The following is a 21380-nucleotide window of genomic DNA, read 5'->3' on the forward strand; positions in this document are numbered from 1 at the left end:
ATGCATATGGTTTAGTTTTTTAATATAACTTACATATCTGAAACAAGGCTTAATTATAAAAACGTAGTTTTAACCATTTCTCACTATTATAAAAAAAAAAAAAAATCCTGTAGAGAAACAGTACGGCTACAATACGTGATCTTCATGTTAAGATCACGGAAGGCACTTAAAAGACCCGCAAGACTAGAGAGATTAAGGTCCCCGCGAGACGCTCCGTGGCCAAACATGAGATTCTTGCAAGACATGCTCTACTTACAAATAAATAAAAGCAAGGGCAGCCAGCAACACACTCATTCGTGTTTTGGCTTTGAACACACACAGATCCAGGGCTCTCGGCGCGTATACTTTATTAATCCCAAGGGGAAATTATCTATCTAAGGACAATACGTTATAAATGAAACCGACAACTAAGCGAAGAAGAATGCAACGCGGAGAAAGGAGACTCAAAAGCGTTGGAGAGACAAAAAGGAAAAAGAATAATCCAGGTGCAAATTCGGAAAAGAAGGAAAGTAATTACCAGCCCGGAACAAGTGGAATTGAAAAAAAAGCACATCCAATGGGGATGTTGGCGCCATACACATGCAGAGCAGGTTAGAGATTATGAAAGCAGTGGAATTCGAAAGGCTCAAAAACAAAAATAGTTGGCGCGATACACATGTGGAGAAAGTTAAAGAATATGAAAGTAGGAAAATTACAAAGTATTAAAAAAAAAAAGATAGTAAAGATCGCAGGAGCGCAAACAAACGGATATTATTACTCAAAAAACAGAAAATAATCACCATGGACCAGGGGCCTCATGTATAAACGGTGCTTATGCACAGAAATGTTGTGTAAGAACGTTTCCACGTTCAAATCGCGATGTATAAAACCTAAACTTGGTGTAAAGCCACGCACATTTCCACGGTAGCTCATACCCTTTCATATGCAAGTTCTCTGCTTGGTTTTGCAGACTGGCGGCACCCAGTGTCAAAGCAGTGCTACTGTTCCTGTGTGGTTTCCCTTTCTTTTTTAGATCCACATCCCTGATGTGGCTTTATAAATACACTGAAATTAACCGCATATTGTTTATTAGTTTAATGCATCTGATTGTAATTAACCTGTAACAATATAATGGTCCACAGAATGGTCAAACTATTCTAAATACCATAACTGCTTTAGCGTTGTTACTCTCATTGACACTCTTCTGTCAGCTGCTCCCGTTAGGGGTTGCCACAGCGGATCATCTTTTTCCATATTACTCTCATTGCACCACTTAGAGTATTTATATCACTGTATCTGAGTGTGAATCACAGATCTACAGCGATCGGAAAGAGAATTATCGGTATACAGCATCAAGCACACACTCCTCAGCCATTTGCTATTTGAACTGTTCTCATCCGACCAATGCTTCAGAGCCTTTTCTGTTCGGACCTCGCGGTTCACAAACAGTTTCATCCCAAGAACTATACATGCACTCAATCAGTCCATCAATTGCTCCTTGTAGAACTGTTTGTACTTGCAAGTTACCATGAAGTAATTGTACTTATGATAGTTATAATATTGCACAACCTAAGCCATTTTATAAAGCGTGTATTTATATATGATGACAATATCATTTTTAAGATGAAATGCAGCAAAATATATTATATTATACAGATAAAACTCAAACTTTAACTACACAGTCCCACAGCGCTAGCGAGAAACTTGAGCTTCGTTCACAGTTTGCTCCAGCCTCGCACTGTATTCATGCTGTGGCTGGCACGACGCTAGAAGGATAGATGGATAGAATAATTAAAACATTACGAAGATATTTTGATGTTCCTTAAAAGTTTTGAAGAATTGGCGTTCTAAGCTTACAGATGGCTTAACGTCTATTACAGAGCTGATTGTGGTATTTGGAGAAAGAAATAAGGACAGGAACTGGGGGTTAGTACGTTTGAAAAAGACAGTACTACTATAATAAAGCATTTCATCGAAGGTCGTGCATGGTGCAGAAAGAATCTTGTTTAAGACATGAACAATCACTGCGCCACCGTGTTCCCATGTTTAATAACATGCTTTAACTCATATCATCATGAAATGATATCACGTATACTTCTCAGTATTTTAATTATTCAGAGGGCTGTAATATTACGAATGTAATGGATTCTGTGTCCTGTCAGAGGAAGAACACGTAGTGATTCAGGCACATAGAGCACATAAGATCAAATACAAAACAAAGCATTTAACGTGCTACTTTAGTTACGATGGGATTTGAGATACTAGTAACTTAAACGATTTTAAGATGAAGTTTATGATGTTCTACTTTAATGACAAAATAAACTACATGATTAGATAGACAGATAGAGATAGATAGATAGATACTTTATTAATCCCAATGGGAAATTCACATTCTTCAGCAGCTGCATACACGGAGCTGCTGAAAAGGCTGCCACTCACGGCGGCGCTGGATGTTTATATTTAAAGTGGAAATTGAGATTAAAGTTGACATTTCGTGCTTTTTTCACTGTACCCTAATAAGCTTTCATATGACACTAATGGTGGGCTACGAGTCGCCTTTTCACGCAGACTTTGATATGTGACAACTTCTTTATTTCAGGCACTGTGCGACTTTGTGAACTTGAGCTTTCGAGTTTCTCCGACATGCTATGTCACTCGATCAGCTTCCCTTTGTTGCTTATATAACTGTTTAAACCAACAAATAGTACATTTTTCTTTGCCTCCATTTGGTATTCGCTGAAATTCATCTATTTTTCCTTGTACTTTTGCCATTGCCTTTTCACAGAACGCTGAACTTAAGGGCTATTTATATTGATTTGCATATTCAAAGAGGTGTAATTCTGGGATGAGTTGGGGCGGGACAGCAGGCACGTGCACGAGGTTACTTTCACGCTGAACAGGATTTATGTAGCGGAAGAACGTGGAAGTTGGCGAACGCACAGATTTATGCATCTGAATTTTTCTGTGCGTAAGCACATTTCGGCTTTTGTGCTTACTTCATGTTACAGTGCGAATTCTACACACGGCGTTATGCATGAAGCCCCAGGTGTCATTAAAACACAAAAGCAGAATAAAACGAGGTCAGAAATAAAAGACAGTAGAAAACAAAGTAAAACGTCATAAAAAGGTTAAAGGTTAAAGATAATGAAAACTGGAATTCAAAAGACTCAAAAAAAACATAGGCGTGAAACACATGCAGAGCAAGATACAGAATATGAAAGCAGAAAAAAAACGACAGTGTCAAAAAAAAAAGAAAGTAAACATCGCATTTGCGCAAAGAATGAGAAATTATTACTCGAAGAAATAACGAAAAGGCGAATAGAGATCGAATATATGGATATAGGTGATATGTAAATATTGTAAGGCTTTGAAGTTTAAGTCAAAAGAATTTCAAAAACGGAGTTTACCTCACATGCATTTATTGGTTACTTTGCCAAAAAAATTAGTAACTGCTGATGATGTAGATCGTTTTGTCTGCGCTGAAATTCCAAACAGAGAGAGCTATCCTGAATCATTAAACACGTCTCACTGACCTCATTTAAAAGATTCAGCACGTTGGGACTTGAAAGATTCCAAATATTGTTTTTACAGAAGTTCTGAAATAAAAGTGAAACTAATGAAATAGCAACAATTCAAAGAAAAAAAAAATCTTAAAAGTGTGTAAACGGGAAAAACAAAAACGGGGGTTGGCGAGCGAAGCGAGCAGGTGGCGAAACCCTCTAGTCTATAACATAATATATATATTCTCACACAATCAATCAATTATTTGATATTGGCAATTAAACCCAGTAAATATACATACACTTACATGTTTTAATTATTTTAAATCGGTAATTGTACTACAGCTTTTTGCTGTTAAAATATACATTTACTGTGTAAAGACACATGCTGGCTCAACTACCATAATACCTTGCATAAATGACTTTCATATTAGTAATGAAAAAAACAGCCGACTCAAAGGATGTCAAGGATGCAAATTTTAATTAAATACAGTAGCTTAGCTAGAGTTGTGTTGGCATACTTGGACTGAATATTGCACTGTGTCCCCTCTCCTTGAAGGTTTCCTTTTGACCTCATTGATGTCTGGGATTCATTACAATGTTCGGCAGCCAAGTACAATTGAAGAATAAGAATTAGAAACTCCAAATTCCTGGTTATGGTCCTTCACAGTGACTCATTTTCTACAGGGTAAGATTCCTTGAACAGAAAAGATTAAGGACCACCACTCATGACTGGCTGATCAATCTAACCACCACCTACCCTCAATCAGTACAGTGGCCACAGAGGTGTCTTGCTTATAAACTGAGGTTAAACGTAGTTGTGAAATCAACCAACCAATCACTACAGTGCAACCACTTATTAACTTTGTGTCAATTTTGGAGTTTTTTTTTTTTTTTTATATATAAAATAATGTGTGCTGCACTCGGGTCCTAATCTGGGATCCTGAGGCGATTTGTCATGTGGTGGGTGCAGCAACATGCTGCATCAGCGCATGCTCCTAACTTCCTCCTCCTCCTCCTAATAGCACACTGTATTAGAACCATCAGTCAAGTTCTTAGAAGAAGCTTTCAGCTCTAAACCTCATGTATGATCATGAACTCCGAGTAGTGATCAAAGGAATGAAATTGGCATGTACAGTATTTGTGCCCAAAATGTGGTTCTTACACAGGACTGCTAGGCTTACTCTCCATGGTATTGTAAGAAAAATCATCAATACAGGAGGACTTCCAATAGAGCCATTGGTTATTCATAATAAGAGGAACATGCTCATATGTTTTGGGTATGTAAATGGTATGCCCCCGGTCATTTTTGACCAGGCATGGGGAGGGACTATTCTCATTTGGACGGGCAGCCCACCGGGAAAAGACCAAGTACATAATGGAATGATTCTTCCTGGACTGGCCTGTGAACATCTGGGTTTTCCCAGGGAGGAGTTTGAAAACGTTGCAAGGAAAAATGTGGCCTGCCATGACCTCTCCAGTTTGGCATTTGCCACTGTGAACCTTACTAGAGAGACAGAAAAAGTGAAAAGAAAGGCTTACAAGTGAGGATAAGTGTAGATCAATGTGCCATATAAAAACCAATGGCTTATGTTCTTATACTATTGTTATCACAAATTTGGATTTTTGCAACTTTAGTTACTAGAATGTAGTCTCCTAATCTTTCAAAACTTAAAATATATATATTAAAGGAGATGAAAAGTGGGAAGTTGCTGTAATTGAATACTTCAATAATGTCACAGTACCTCATATAAGCAAATCATGAAACAGGTTTGCTATTTCAAGTTCCTAAATTCTGTAATTTAATAATAATAAATTTCAATAATGATTTGTGTGTATTGTGTATTTTACTACATCCACCAGAAAAAAAGCCTACACTAGGAAAAATAGGAAGTTAAGGCTCTCTCTGCACAATATTTTATATGTTCCCTTACAAAACTGAAATATTCTTTATCCTACTTTTTAGCTTGATGATTTGACCACTATACACAATCTCAGAATGTGCTGGCAGTGAAACGACAGATGGAAATAAAAGGCAAAAACATCTATTTAACTTGCATCCTCACATAAAAAGAGCAGTTCTGAACTTTTAAAGGTGAACATAACTCCAGAACTAAAATTGTCAAAAAATTCGGGAAGACGTCTGGTAAAGCACATTTCAAAATAGGGCATTCAGTGCCTAAAATGACTTATTGCAAGAAGGTGAAGCGAGTAGTAAATTAATTTTTGCTCAAAGTTAGCATTAAATGTATTGTTAAAATACTTCCCTTCTATATAATGGGTATAATTAAGTTCAAAATATAAGCTTCTGCTTATGAACCAACACCTGCTTCCTAGAATGACACATCTAGAGAAGTAAAAAGACAGCATCAAATGAGCATGAAATACTGCAGTTTCTTCTGCTTACCAGGTTTCTTTTCTGAATTTGAAACCCATTTGTTCAATTTTACATCATTTGTACAGATATGGAGACAGCACTGGGTGCATGGGAAAAACAACGTAATGAACACAGACCCACCTACACTTAAATTACAAGAGTCCAACTTTGGATTCACCAATTCACCTGAAAGCATTCTCCACATCAAATTAAACTACAATTTAAATTTTCTTCAGACAAGCAAATAATGAAGTGCACACAGTTTAAACTGCAAAGGTTATACACTGTATAGACTTAAGACCTAAATAGAAAATACTACTGTGAAATGAGCTCAACATAATAATAGACTATATTTATACATCTTCTTTATATAGCCCACTAAAATAACAGTTATCCCTAGATGCTTATGTAATTCTTTGGAATGTGGGACATGCAAATACCACTCAGGCTTACTGGAAGAGGAGACTTAAGGAACAATGCTAATCACTGCTGTCCAATGCTACACTCTTTGGGTGCAGATCATTCTTCATCATTAACGCCCATACCAGAAAGAGTAAGGGAAGTACCCGGGAAGTGCTTCGCAACAGTGATAACTGTGGCTGTACAGGGGGAAATGCAGACACAAAACGATTGGTGGTCTGCATAGTATTATGGAGAGCAAGCATGTTTAAAGGCAAAAGAACTCTTTCAGTGTGTTAGTCAGCTAATGACAAATGTGGTCAATGCACACGGCCTCTATTTGGAGGTACTACTTGAAGAACATAGTGCCTGTCCTCTTAAAACAACATAACACAAAAAAGTCCTACTCTCTGCCAAACTGCTGGTAATTATTCTCTGTCTCTACAGTTCTGTGTGTGTAGCAACATTTGTATAAAATCCACCATTAAAGTTTCCATCTGTATCCCTGCTTTCTTGTTGAAGAACCCATTTTAAAGTGCAAAGTGCCTGGATTCAAAGTACTAATTCCTTTCATAAATTTTAAGGACTGCAATATTGCCATCTCTTAATTTACTTTAGGTAAATGGAGATTGTTTAAACTAATTTGATCTTTCCTAATATTTCATTATTCTCTGGGATTTTTTATAGTATTACTATGTCTTTTTTAAAGCCTGAATATCAGAAACTGCATGCAGTACTCCAGACAAGATCTCACCAGGATGTTATATGGCTTAAGCATAACCTCCTTTGACTAGTAAACTTCACAACATGCAACATAACTCATTATCCTGTTTGCCTTCTAAATAGCTTTTATACGCTCTTTGAGAAGTCCAAGGTACTTCTCATAAGATGAACTTTCAAAGATTCAGAATCATAACATTTTTACCTCCTACGCATAATACCCTACATTAACTTACATTAAATTTCACCCATTACAAGTCTGTTCAAGCTTGTATTCTATACAAGGATTCGGTTGATTTGGAGAAATAAATGTTTTTCAACCTTCCATTCATAACCGGTAGAATTTACCATATCCACCACAGCCTAATCTGGCCGTATCAGGCACAAGGCAGAAATCACAGATGGACACAAAAGAAACTTGGTTCTCCCCAAAAAATAAACAAAAATAAATAATCCCAAGTTACTGAGAACGAAATACAGGAAACAATGAACCACAAATCCAAAGCATTTAGCCACCTGAAAAAAGTAGCAGCATAGAACAAAGATAAAAAGAGCGGATGTCCTTATCCCAATTTGGCAAATTCCACAGTTCACGTCTGTTTACGTATTTTGCACACCACTGTGTATTTGTGTTTTACAAAATGTATCTTTTCCTGCTATTCTTCAAATCACTTGTGCTTTGTAGACAATCTTTGAATAAAAACAGTTGGATTTTTCATAATATTCTAATTGTTATTTTGTCAGCTTGATGGTGAACCTAACTAATCCCGAAGTGCTATTTCTAGGGCTCCTGTCAGAACCAGTAGCTTGATCTCAGATCAACATAAGGAAATACTACACACAGCCCATGTATCTATTTCCTTACAATTTTCTCACCAATTTTTTGCATATCATACTTGTTAGCTGATCATTACAAAACACACATGTAATCTCATCTCTCTTTAAAAGTCACTATTCAGTTCAACATTGTAATCGTACAATTCTACGCTGCATGCACAAACCACAGCAATTAGTATGCAGAAGCATAACATTAAACCAACCTTGGTATTTATCAGTAAACCACAGAGAGCAAGGGATTCCTGGCCACCAAAGTAAAATGTAATGGTTCTATCTGGACATATGACCTTCCCAGATGAAAATAAGTAGAACTGGTAAGATGATATGGTCAACTCTTACCATTTAGGATATTCATTCAAGTTTCTATTGCTTAACAAACATATACAAGTTGCCATTAACTAATATCCTGCAAATAAAGGGTTATTTGAAAACACACCACACACACTAGGAAAACAGCAGGAGCACATTACCTGACAATGGGGTTAGTAAAGCTGTAAGTGCATGACCAGTTAGCTTCTGGTGTTCAGCATTAGAAGAGTTTTCTTTGTCTACCTCTTTGTTTGCTGATGCCTCTCCTGATGAATGAGAATCCGGTGCCTCTTGAAAGGTGGAGAGCCGAGAGGTGGGTTGGGGACCTGTACAAACTCTGGATAAGGGGCTACCCTCCGTTAAGCAAATGTAGGATTTTTTGTCTTGAGTACCCGACAGATCTTTTGCAGGCAATTTATTTTCTTCCTCCACCTCATCTTCTAAGCTCTCTCCCAATTCCTTTAATGCCTTGATGGTCAGCTGCTCTTGCTCAAAATCTAATACTAGGGTTGGTGCAGCCTTGGGAGCTTTTGATTCGACAGGAATCAAATCAACCTTTTGTTTATTCTTGAAATTAAAATCCTGGCTTAAGTCCTCGGGTACCACATCCTGCCTTGACTTGAGACATTCTCTCATGAACTCCACAAAACTGTCAGTTGCAGCAGAGACCGAGCACTCTGGCTCAATGCTTTCTGGGTCACTTGCAGTTTCAGGTGAGCTTTCTGTAGCAGACAGCTCATCCTTGACCACATTCATTGCTACTTTACTTTGTTCATCTAACCGAGTATCCATCTTTTCTCTAAAAGCTTCAGAGCTCATGGCTGTAAGCACTGATGTTTCCTTGAAATGAAGGTCAGATGCAAGAACCTCAGTTGTTTCAGAGGAGACAACACTGGAAACTAATTTTGCAGTCCCCATTTCACATACCAAGTCATCTGCTTTTGCACAACAGGACTCATCAAGTGGCTGATGAAAGGGAACATTTTGCTGGTCATCTGGGTGCAGATCCTTCACAAAATCTATCACCTTTGCTGTAGAGGGCTTACTTAACTCATTATCACCAATCACTTCCCCAATATTTACACATTTATCTAGAACAAATTTGTCCATTAGGTCTAAAGTAGTATTTTGCATTTGTTCTAACTGGGCATCTTGCTGTGATGACTGATCTTGGCTTTTGCTCTTGCCTATAGCTGAGCTGGATTCCGCTGCACCTAAATCAGCCTCAGGACATTTAGATTCAAGAACTGGAATTTCCTCTATTGAATGTAATGGTACAGATGTAATTCCATATTTTATATCTTCAGTTTCTTTAGAAAAAATTTCTGTGCTCTTTGCAGATATCTTTCCATATTCTTTCTCCGTTTGAAAATCACTTGTGTTGTCCTCTGCATCTGCCTCTTCCTCTTCTTCCTCCTCTTCACTCACTATTTGTTCCTCAGTTTCAATAACATTAATTATTGGGACCAGCATGAGCTTATCCACTTTAATATGCATATGTTCATCAGCCTTCTCTTTTTTACAAACTGATGGATCTAAAGCTGTGCTGCGTCCTGCAACTGATGAAATGTCCTCAATAACAGTATCATCTGACTCCCCAGAGCTGTCAGCATCCAGATTCTCTGGAGGTTCTGGATCCGTAGGCCAGATGTGACAAGACCCTTCTACATTTTCATGTAGTTTACCTTTTGTTGTATAGTCAGACTCGAACCCAAAAGTAGTATAATTTGGAGGTGGAGAAAAAGAGACAATTTCTTCCATATGAACATTTTCATATTCTGCTGAAAACGGTTCAGAGTGTGCTTGAATTTCTTCATTTTTATCTGTTTTTTCTAAAATGTATACAGTGGGCATGAAACCGAGATCATCAATACAGGATGCTTTCTGCAGTTCAGTTTTTCCTGCTCCTTTGCACTCTTCAGCTTCAACAGTCATAGACATAACATGACCAACTCCCACTGATACTGGACTACACTGTTGTATCTGTAACACATCTACCAGTTCTGGAAAGTTGGATTCAAAATTGTCTGCAATACGGTTTGGCAAAGTTTCCAATTCCTCATCTAATTTTGCCTCAAATAATTTACAAGTGTCATTTGATTTTAATGTTCCTGAAGTGTTTGAAGAGGATTCCAGTTTGCTTGTCATTTCTGTATCATGCTCATCTATCCACAAACTCGGTCTCTGATCTTTGGTTTGACTGATACTCATCTCATCCAATTCTTTCGGCACCCTTTCCGATGTCATGTTTTCTTGAAACTCTTTACCAAAGTCACCGGTTTTATGAGTATCTGCAAGAACCTCAAAAGGAGATTCTGGAGAATCTTGCTCTGGAGAAAAGTGCCCACTTTGACTTATGAAATGAATGGATATATTTTTTTCCTGGGGAGGGGTTGTTTCATAATGCTGCTCTTTAAACTGCAGGAAATTGCTGTCACTCCAGGTTTGCGTTTCACCCAGACTCTCTGGAAACTTATCAGATACTTGATTGTGCTTTAGTGAAAACTGGCTTCTGATTTCCTGCAATGAATCGGTGGGTTTTCCTGCTGTTGTATCCATTGACATGCTTTGACTTACTGGGCTGAGCGACTGAGTTGCTGACCCTGTGCCAGATACAGGAGTGACCGGTTCAGAAGACTCGCAAGAAACTGCTTCTATTCCAGAATCTGTACTGACCCCTCTGATCCCCTCCACTTTTCTTGCATCTTTTTCTGGGTCAGAAAGCTGTGTTATTCCATCATTCTCAGACAATACCTGGCCATCAAAGGATACTGGTATTAAAGAGTCTGGCTCAGAAGGAAACTTGAGGGAAGGAGCAACACTTTCAGAGGGTTTCAGCTTATTGGACATGAACTCCTTCATTCCCTCTGCAGCCAAATAGTGGAAAAAAAGACAGCAATATAGTAAGTTGAGCACAGAAAACAAATGCAAAGAGAGAGATTGGACCAATAAAACAAGACTACATGCAGGCTTCTGACAGTAAAGCAAATGCAGCTTTGTAATGAATTTTAGTTCAGCACATGCACAATATATATACTTGGTTTTTCATGTTCACAAGAAACAAAGCAACACTGGAGCCAGGGGGTGGATGTAAAAGCAGCTGGAGTTACCACTGAGTTTCCATGCCCAATAAATCAACGGTAGTAAAAAGAAAAGCACACAAGATTAATAAAGCAGTAGGATGTAAGAAGAAAAGTCAAAATGGGGCAGCTGGGAAACTAGAGGATCCAAGTATTTGTCTTCCCTGTTCTTTAAAGATAAATACAATAAACACCTATTTAAAAAAATCCATGAATGTTACTCAAAACTACATCAGTGACTGGACAAATAAAAGACAAACCAGCATCTAGGTGAAAAAAATAACCTTCAATTTAAAAAAAAAAAAAAAAAAAAAAGAGAAATACCACAACAAAACACAATGTGCACATACAAAGCGCTTGTCTACTGAACAGCCATCAAGATTAAATAAGTAACTCATCAAAAATAACGAAGTACAATATATAAAGTTTGGGTGAACATTTGTTTGAAAATGCAACACACCTGAAGACAACACACCTCATATTAAATAATTCTAAATTTCTCAAGCAAATTCAATACTAATCATATTTCATCACAACAACTTCACATATGTGGTAATAAGATGTAAAACCTTTAGCCAACATTTAGAGGTGAATGGTGAGCTAAGAGAAAAACTTAATGTGGAAGTTACAGGTCTTGTGCAGAGGAGAAACAGACTAAGGTAGTTTGTGCATGTGGAGTGAAGAGAGAGCATGAAAAAGGTGCAGCAAGATGAGGGTCGAGGAGATCCATAGGGAGGACAAAGACCACCCATTTGGAGTTGGTGTCAGACAATATAAAAAGAATGGGTCTCGTCTCAAAGGATACCCAGGACTGCTAAGAACTGGGGGAAGGAAAAAGTTTGGGGCAACCAGCTAATATGAGTAAACCCACAAAATGGCTGTTGACCCGATGATGATGATTGGACAGCAGAGGGAACTTAGTAAAAACGCATGAAAGGGTACCACCGATTCTTGTATTTTTCAGTTTTAATCATTTAAATGGCCGAGGTAAAACAGAGAAACCTTTTTGTTGGAGTTTATAATCTGACAGAAATCCATGTCCAAGCATAAAATGTTTGTCTTTAAATTAAAGAGGCTACCAGCTCTCAACAGATCATCACACAGGCAGTGATCTCAGAATCCATTGTTAGTGTCACTACTGAAGTTTCAAGCTAAAACGATTTACAGTGCATTCAGAAAGTATTCAAACCCTTCATTTTTTTTACATTTTGTAATATTGCAGGCATATGGTAAAATCCTTTAAACTCAGTTTTTTCCTCATCAAAGCAATACTCGACACCCCAGACTAACAAACCAGAAACATGATTAAAAATAAAAACTGAAATATCACATTTACACAAGTATTATGACCATTTACTGAGTACTTTCTTGGAGCCCATTTGACAGTCATTATAGTCTGGAGTCTTTGCTGGGGGTCATTGCCCTGGTGGGCAGTGAAACCTCATCCTAGTCTGGAAATTTGTTCTGTTCAGCTTTCCCTCAAACCTGACCACTCTCCCAGTCACTGCCACTGAAATAAACATCCCCACAGCATGATGCTACCACCACAGTTCACCACTAGAATGGTATTGAACAGGGGATGAACTTTGCCTGGTTTCCTCCAGAAAGGACACTTAGAATTAAAGCCAAACAATTCAATCAAGCCAGACAATCTTGTTTCTCACAGTACAAGTCCTTTAGGTGTCTTTTGGCAAACTCCAAATGAGCTTTCATGTTCTTTTACTTAGCAGAGGCATCCGTCTTGCCAGTCTGGCCACTTCTGTGTGGGCAATGATGGCTGCCCCTTCCACACAAGTCTTCTGGAAGTGACCTTCAGCCTCATATCAAGGCCCTTCTCCTGAGATTGCTCAGTTTGAGCATGGCCAACTCTACTAAGAGTTGTGGTAGTTATAAACTTCATTCCACTTAAGAATTATGGAGGCCACTTTTCATCAAATCTGTGCCTCAACACAATCCTCTCTGTATGCTTTAACAGCAATTCCTTTGATTTCATGGCTTGCTTCTTTCCTTAATACATATTGTCAGCTATAGAACTGATAGAAATGATTTTAATGTTCTGCTACAACAAAAAAAATGTAGAAAAAGGAGTCTGGATATTTTCTGAATGTACTTTGTCTTCCTACAGCATTTTAAAAACAGCAATTCCATTTCTAATCTTAGAATTTCATTAACAGGTTGTCAATAACTTGTATTCAGCCATTTATAATAATCAGTTTTTATATCTAGTAACATTTCTGGGGCCCATTTGTGTGTTTGGTTTCAGAACATAACATTTAATTCTGTACACCATAACTGCCTTATACACCTGTCTTGGTAATTAAATTCCCCAATTTGAATTTTCTGTGTAATCTATATAATCCCATTTATAAAAATCAAGATTCTCAATGTACACTCTAGTAATATAGAGTTTACTATATTATCGTAATATTTTATTACTTTATGAAAAGATTACTTCCTCATAGTTTGAACGATTATTGAATTAGTTTATTATATTTTGCATAAACAGACACTAAACAGCGAATTATTTAGGAAAAATGGCATTCCTTTATGCTTCTGTACAATGCTTCATATCTACAATATATCACATTAGACAAGAGAGCCAGCTTTTGAAGTATCCAGTAAATGCACCACTAATTTGTCTGGCATAGTCCACTTTGCACAAAAATAGTACAGAGTGCACCATCACATGAGAAAATGCAACGTTGGCATCTCTTTGCTGAGGACTTACAGTTCTCTCCCGGTATAACCAATGAAGAAACAAGAAATCTGGTGGAGTCTATGGGTTGTAGGCTTGATGCAGTTATTGCAATCAAGGAACATGCAACCAAATATTAAGTATTTTTGACTTTAAATTTAGTTGAAAACATTCTGTTGCAATACTTTTGCTTACTTGAAAACTGGGTGGTTTGATACAAAAAACATATATAGATGTTAATACCAGGGGGTAAAAGCTGAAACTCTGAACTCTCTTCTCATATTCATTGTTTGATTTCACACACACACACACACACACACACACACACACACACACACACACATCTTCAGTAGACAGCAGAAACAAATTAATTGGCCTTGCTGTTCCAATACTTTGAGGGGAGACTATTTATTATGTCAGTTTAATTAAAGATTAAACAACTGACTCATTAGAACAGAAATTTCTGTTTAGTCAAACTGAAATATGCTAAAAGGTGATCTACTCACTCTTGAAACATTAGAAAGATTTGGACTGTAGCTAGGCAAAATAAATGTCTGTCGTCTTCGTTTACAATAATCCATCGTGTTTCTGTGAGGTTTCCAAAAAGCCACAGGGTTCAACACAAACTAAAGGGTTTCACTGCTGTTTTAATTTGTTTCTCTACACACCATTTTGGACTACTGTACTGTATATTCAGATGTTGTATACAATCACTACCACTTTCATGTCATATTAATACTGACATTTTTTTTTTTTTTTTTGTTTAAATACTAGGGGGGCTCCTCCCCCTGCTCGCTTCGCTTACCCATCCCCGTGTTTGGTTTACCGGATATACATTTTAAAGAGATTGTTATTTTCATGGGAATTTTTACATATGCATTATTTTCACTTTTACTTTAAAAACTTTTGTAAAAACAATACTTGTCCTTTATTTCCGGCCCCATGCGTGGTTACACCTCTTTCTCGCAAGACGTATAATGCTGCTTGCGTTGTGAAGGGGGCAGGGCGGCTGAACGCACGCTAAGGATATGCCATCAGATCATCTGCTGTCTTTCTGCTGCTGACGAGGTGCCTATTCTGATTGTCGCATCTTGTTGTTTTAAGAGCTGGGAGCACATGATGTGTGTCTGCCAAAACCAACAACTGCTAGGTTAGATGTCTGTGGACTTGTTTTAAATGATGGCTCACTGCCTTGTCTTGCGTGACGTTGTAAAAACAATAATTGTCCTTTATTTCCAGCCCCGGGCGTGGTTAAATCTCTTTCTTGCAGGACGTACAAAGCTGCTCGCGGTGTGAAGGGGGGGCCCATCGATCATTTTAAAGCCTGTACAGCCGCGGTCCTTTTTGCCACTTCATGTCTCTGCTGGTTGCATTGTGATCGCTTCTCTGTGATCAGAAAAATACACCCGACCGAATTGTGTTTTCTTTGAAATTAAACTTCTCGTTGCTTTAACTGTTGCGGGACCACAGACTCTCATAGCGTATGGTCCATTATTGTGTAGATCTACGTTTTGTGAATTGAATGATGCGAAGGCGAAGAGACTTTGTTTTCTGCTCTTTGCCTTTTATTTCTGACCTCGCTTTGTCCTGCTATTTTTTCAATTACACCTGGGCCTGATGATTAATTTCCTTTTGTTTGCGCTAATGCAATCTTTTAGTCGTCGACATTTCATTTATATCGTATTGTCCTTTATACGCTTTATATGCACTGAGACACTTGGATCTATGTGTGCTGCATGCCTTTACACTACTGATTTTTTTTGCTAGCCGTGCTCTGATATTGCTTGTAAGTTGGGCGTGTCTTGCAAGAATCTCATGTTCTATATCCCCACGGGACGCTCCGTGGCCATTCTCTTTCAGCTTGTGGGTCTTTTATTTGTCTTCCAAGACAAGATCACGTATCGTCTTCTAGTCATTCCCTCCCACAGGCTTTTTTTTATAATAGAGAGATGAAGCAGAACAACCAAAAACAAAACAAAAAAACAATTTGTTATGCAGAGCTCACACTATTATTCTATAGCTAACTCAAAACAGCAGCAAGAACTACAAATTAAAATTTACAACCGCATAACCTATTGTTCTTAAAATCCTACATCAGCTTCTAAAATTCTTCTTTTGACACATATGGGTAAAAAACTCCACAGAGTACATTGTTTACAAGATGCAGAAATTTTCTAATTGCCAATGAAAGAAAACTAAGTGACAAAGATTTTAGATCAACAGCCCACAATTTAGAATAATCTACCAAGCAATATTATACATGACCCATTAATTTAGCATTTTAATCAAGTTTTGCAAACTATTAATATAGACCTGCTTGTGAAGCTGCTGAAATTTAATAATTGTTGCAATCCCTGGTTGTTATCTAGTGTTTCCCATTCCACTAGAGAACATGGCATCCCTAGCCCTTTGTCTTTGAAGCAGTATTCTACAACTGATAAAAATGAAATTCAGACTATCACTGGATTCTACAAAAAAAAAAAAAAAAAAAACAAACAAAAAAAAAAGTATATTATATTATATATATATATATATATATATATATATATATATATATATATATATATATATATATATATATATTATCTCATAAACGGAGCTGCGTGAAAACCCTATTTAAACGAGTCCACACGCATTGTAATACCAAGGAAACAAAAATTAATGAGAGACGCTATCTGTTTCAACTTTTCACCTCGAACGGATACTCAAAATCATTCATTAATCGGAGTCTACACAGCAGGCGCCAAAGGAATCAGCATACAAGCGACGTACATCAGAACTCCCACACCACCTGGCATTCACTCCCATACCACCATAATGTGTCAGAAGGCACGGCACGCACCCTGACCAAATGGGGCATCAAAATAGCACATAAACCCACCAACAATCTGCGCACGGTCCTGTTTAATGCTAAAAACAAGAAATCGACAGCCAAAACACGAAACGCAGTTTATAGTATTCCATGCAATTCTTGCTCAGCTGTATACATAGGGCAAACGTCAAAAAGAATTTCAACACGTGTACAGGAACATCGCAACGCTGTCAGAAGAAAGGACGCACTATCTTTGATATATGCACATACTAAATCGACAGGACACACATTCAACTGGGACAACGTGAAAGTAAAATTTAAGGCCAGTACAAAAAGCGCCAGAGAGTTGGCCGAGTCTTGGCTATCAGATGAAAATGCCATCAACAGACACTTGGACATAAACCCAGCATATGCCAACTTAAGAAGGACATATGCACTTTAATTTAACGATAAACCCCCCCCCCCCCTTTTGATCATACGGACTTAGTCACCTCCACCCTCTGAATGTGTTGCTATATATTGCCTTTGATTCTTGTAAGTCTAAGCATTATCCTCTGATGAAGACCCCTGATAGGGGTTGAAAGCTCAGGAATAAAACTATTTTATGATACGTGATTCGTTTTTTCTCCCTTTGTGGATCTCCAACTGCAAATATGCAAACCGTATCACAGACCTTCTCTTCCATTCATATTACATATATATATATATATATATATATATATATATATATATATATATATATATTATATGGTGACAAAAAAATTACTACATTTCAAACATTTCTTCTACAAAAACGCTACAAAATAAAATAAATTTCATTACGACACAACAGAGGGAATAAAAAAATTTTTTTTCACTGTGTAGCAAATAATGTCCTTGAGTGTTTCAGGGTTTTGAGGTCGGTGTGTGTGTCTTCGACTTGAGATAGCTCCGCAAGAAGAAATTGCACGGAGTAAGATCAGACGAACGTGAAGGCCACCCAACACCGCCGTGCAGGGAGATCAGCTTCCCCAGTAACATCTCCCACACCCACACATCTCTCCGCACCATAGAAGCTGTTGCTCCATCCTGTTGAAACCAGGCATCCATTTCCTCCAGTAGGGGCCACAAATAGTTCTCTAGCATTTCAATGCAATGTTCTGAAGTGATGGTGACCGTTGCTCCCCAAAAAAGTATGGGCCTATAATGGCAAATTCTGCAACGCCACACCAAACTGTAACATACTCACTGTGCAAGGGTCTCTGATGAAGTTCACGAGGGTTGGTTTCAGCCCAAAAACGAAAGTTTTGTTTATTTACCCAACCATTCAAATGGAAATGTGACTCTTCAACGCACATGACAATGGCATCTCGATGAACAGTTTGCAGAATGTTCGCACACAACTCTCTACAGCTCTCCCAGTCTCTCTCAGTGAGTTACTGCACTACCATCATTTTGCATAGATGGAAATTAAGGTCCTCCTGGAAAATCCTCCTCAAAGACGTGTTGGAAACGCCTAAGGCAGAAGCATGTTTGCGTGCTGAACGTCTAGGAGACTGCAAAATCGATGCCCTTACAGCTTGGATGTCTTCTGGCATTTGTACAGTCTGAGGATGGCCTGGAGATTTTCTATTCGATATTGTACCTGTCTGTCTAAATTTAGCCACCCACTGAAGAATTTATTTCACCATTGGGAGGAATGCCGAAATGTGTTCGGAAGGAGAGTTGCACAGTGATAAATCTGTTGTTTTTGAAGAACGTTTTGATAGTGACCAGACCGGACCAAGGCATGCTGCCGACTGAAAACTACAAAGGATTGCCTATCAAAGGACCCCCACCCCAACCCACTTGGCTGCCTCTACCTCACGCAATGACCTTGAGAAATGTGGTACTTCATTTTGGCTCACCCTGTGATATATGTGTGCAAAATACTATACTCTGGAAAGCTCAGACTAGGCTTTGACTAGTTGCTGGTTCCAGGGGGTTACCTTTCGCTGAAGTATACTGAGTACACCAAGTACACTGGAACTTTAATAAAACATTTTCAAACCTTGACATAGCTCAATATTTTATCCATTCTCCCTTCCATTTATTTTTAGTTATAAAATTGGAAACTGGAAAATTGTTTTTTCACAATCATGGTATACATCAATTTACCACATTAAACTGTGTTATTAGGTGAAGCATTTGAGACATAAAATGGGATCTACTGAGCACCGTTCCAAATGTTAAAAGCACGTTTTATAAATTTCAAATACATTCACTTTGAAGCGGCAAACCTGTCCGATTTTAGGAAACATGTATTCCGCGATTCTGAGACATGTTTAAGTCAACAAAATGAAACTGGAAATATTTCATAACAGATTCTTGACAGTATTTTTTTTAACAGTATGTTAAGCCACCAATGCACTGGGAAGCCTGATTGATTCAGTATTTTGTAGTAATCAAAACAGAACTGTGGGTATACAGGTGATAGGACAACTAGGGTCAAGTGACTGTAACATAATACACTGCCTGGCCAAAAAAAAAGTCGCAACCTGGATTTAACTAAGCAAATAGGTACGAGCCTCCTATTGGATAATTACTGCATGGGCGATTATCTTTCAGCTGGCAACAAGTTATTTAACCCCAACTGGTACAATGAGTTGCTTTTCATTTCTTAAACAACCATGTCGAAAGACACATCTCGTGGTCGTGGAAAAGATGTTAGTCTGTTTGAGAAGGGTCAAATCATTGGCATGCATCAAGCAGAGAAAACATCTAAGGAGATTGCAGAAACTACTAAAATTGGGTTAAGAACTGTCCAACGCATTATTAAAAACTGGAAGGATAGTGGGGACCCATCGTCTTCGAGGAAGAAATGTGGCTGGAAAAAAATCCTGAATGATCGTGATCGGCGATCAGTTAAACGTTTGGTAAAATCAAAATCGAAGAAAAACAACAATAGAACTCAGGTCTATGTTTAATAGTGAAAGTAAGAGCATTTCCACACGCACAATATGAAGGTAACTCAAGGGATTGGGACTGAACAGCTGTGTAGCCGTAAGAAAACCACTAATCAGTGAGGCAAACCGGAAAAAAAGGCTTCAATTTGTTACAAAACAGTCATGTTATTTTTCAAAATGTATTAAAAAAAACATGATTCAAATAAGGATACAGTCTTCTATGGGAAATGAATGGATAACATGACTATGAGAAAAATAGGAAACTTATTCTTTAACACGCATATATTTGAGATGTGGGAAGGAAACCCAAGCAGACAGAAAGGAAACATGTAAACTCCATACAGGGGGTGACCAGGCTAGGATTCAAACCAGGGACTGAACAACTTTATATTTCAATATACACATAAAAACTACAAAACAATGGTTGTGTTTGGATGTGTATTTTACTGAATGTAACATTTTACCTAATTAAATGTGCACAGTGCTCTAGGCTTGTTAAAGGACTTCCAAGTAAATAATTAAGAATGTGTACAGTGGGCCAGTACATAGTTAAAACATTCCATAAATCTGCAACTTTATTCTGAGAGTTAAACAAAAGCAACTACAAAGAAAGTTATATACTATACTATCAATAGGTAAACAAAAGAAGCACATAATAGCCACTGATTGAAAGAAAGAAACAATTGCATGCAAAGCATTGGCAATGTAGGCAAGACTAAGAGCAAAGCAGCAAGTAATAATCAGCCACCCTTCCTGATAGCCAAACATTGTTACAAGCCAATCATGTCAGTCTACAGGAAAAAAGGAAATGATTTTAAAACTAGGCTGCATTAAGGCAGGGAGAGAGGTGTCAGTATTTATACTTCAGAGTAATTTTAAAACCATCAGAATTTGTAGAAAACCCAATACAAAGAGAAAAATCCATCTCCGATTTTAAAAAGTTACCCACTTCATTATTTGTTTTCACTGCGTGCATGATGCCCTACTTCACCACCACTACCTGGCTTAACTTTTAGCTAGTGGGGGTGGAGGTCTTTACAAGAACATTCCTAAATCTGTGTAATCCTACTTGAGGTTTTGGAAGGCAGGACTCTATCAAGGGTAGTCTTGGGGGCAAGTCTATCAAAGAGCCCATTTGCACACAAATTGAATTTAAAATGAACCTCAAGTGGATTAAGAGGTTCAAATTTCAAGTTCTTTAAAATATTAAAAGATATTTATTAACACATATTACTCAAACAACACAACACTTACGCATATTAATAGTTAACCCAACTGTAAAGGAAGGTTCTTTAGCATTGATGACCTTCTCATCAGCTACATTTCCTATAGAACATACCGAACAAAGCCGGTTTCTTCAGACTTTCCTTTTGTGGTATGACTGCACTTCGTACTGCCATGACCAGCACCAGCACCAACCCCCTTCCCCAATATACAAATTCCACAATGCCTTATTCATGTGACACTGCAGAAAGGTGGAAAATAGATGAAAGCATAATCTTTACAAGCAAGAAACCAGAGTTTCTTACCAGTTAAAACAGATCTAGTCAACACCAAAACAGATCTGAAAATGCATTTTCTGGGCTTATATCCATGCTAAAAACTTGTAAAATTGAAAAAATGGTCTTGTGTAGCAGCATGGATGGGGAAAACTGAGATTTTTGAAGATGGTTTTCAGTTTAGTGTTAACTCCTTTTGTAATCTCATGTTTACATTGACTTAGTACTTTACTACCTTGTTTGCATGAG

At 37.8% G+C, this 21380-nt stretch overlaps 1 protein-coding gene across 3 annotated transcripts in view; it reads right to left on the minus strand.

Annotated features, from left to right (window-relative positions):
• rtn3 (reticulon 3) overlaps positions 1 to 21380 on the minus strand; it is a 70774-nt gene that overhangs the window by 23519 nt on the left and 25875 nt on the right. Inside the window, exon 1 of one of the 3 annotated variants that reach the window (XM_028804064.2) lies at positions 8283 to 11008. The exons of the other annotated variants lie outside the window; for them this stretch is intronic. Coding sequence (XP_028659897.2) covers positions 8283 to 10983 — 2701 coding nt within the window. The 5' untranslated portion in view covers positions 10984 to 11008. Of the gene's footprint in view, positions 1 to 8282; positions 11009 to 21380 lie in introns of those variants that run through there. 3 annotated transcript variants of the gene reach the window in all.

Source organism: Erpetoichthys calabaricus, chromosome 1, assembly GCF_900747795.2.
Source record: "Erpetoichthys calabaricus chromosome 1, fErpCal1.3, whole genome shotgun sequence".
Taxonomy (NCBI): Eukaryota; Metazoa; Chordata; class Cladistia; order Polypteriformes; family Polypteridae; genus Erpetoichthys; species Erpetoichthys calabaricus.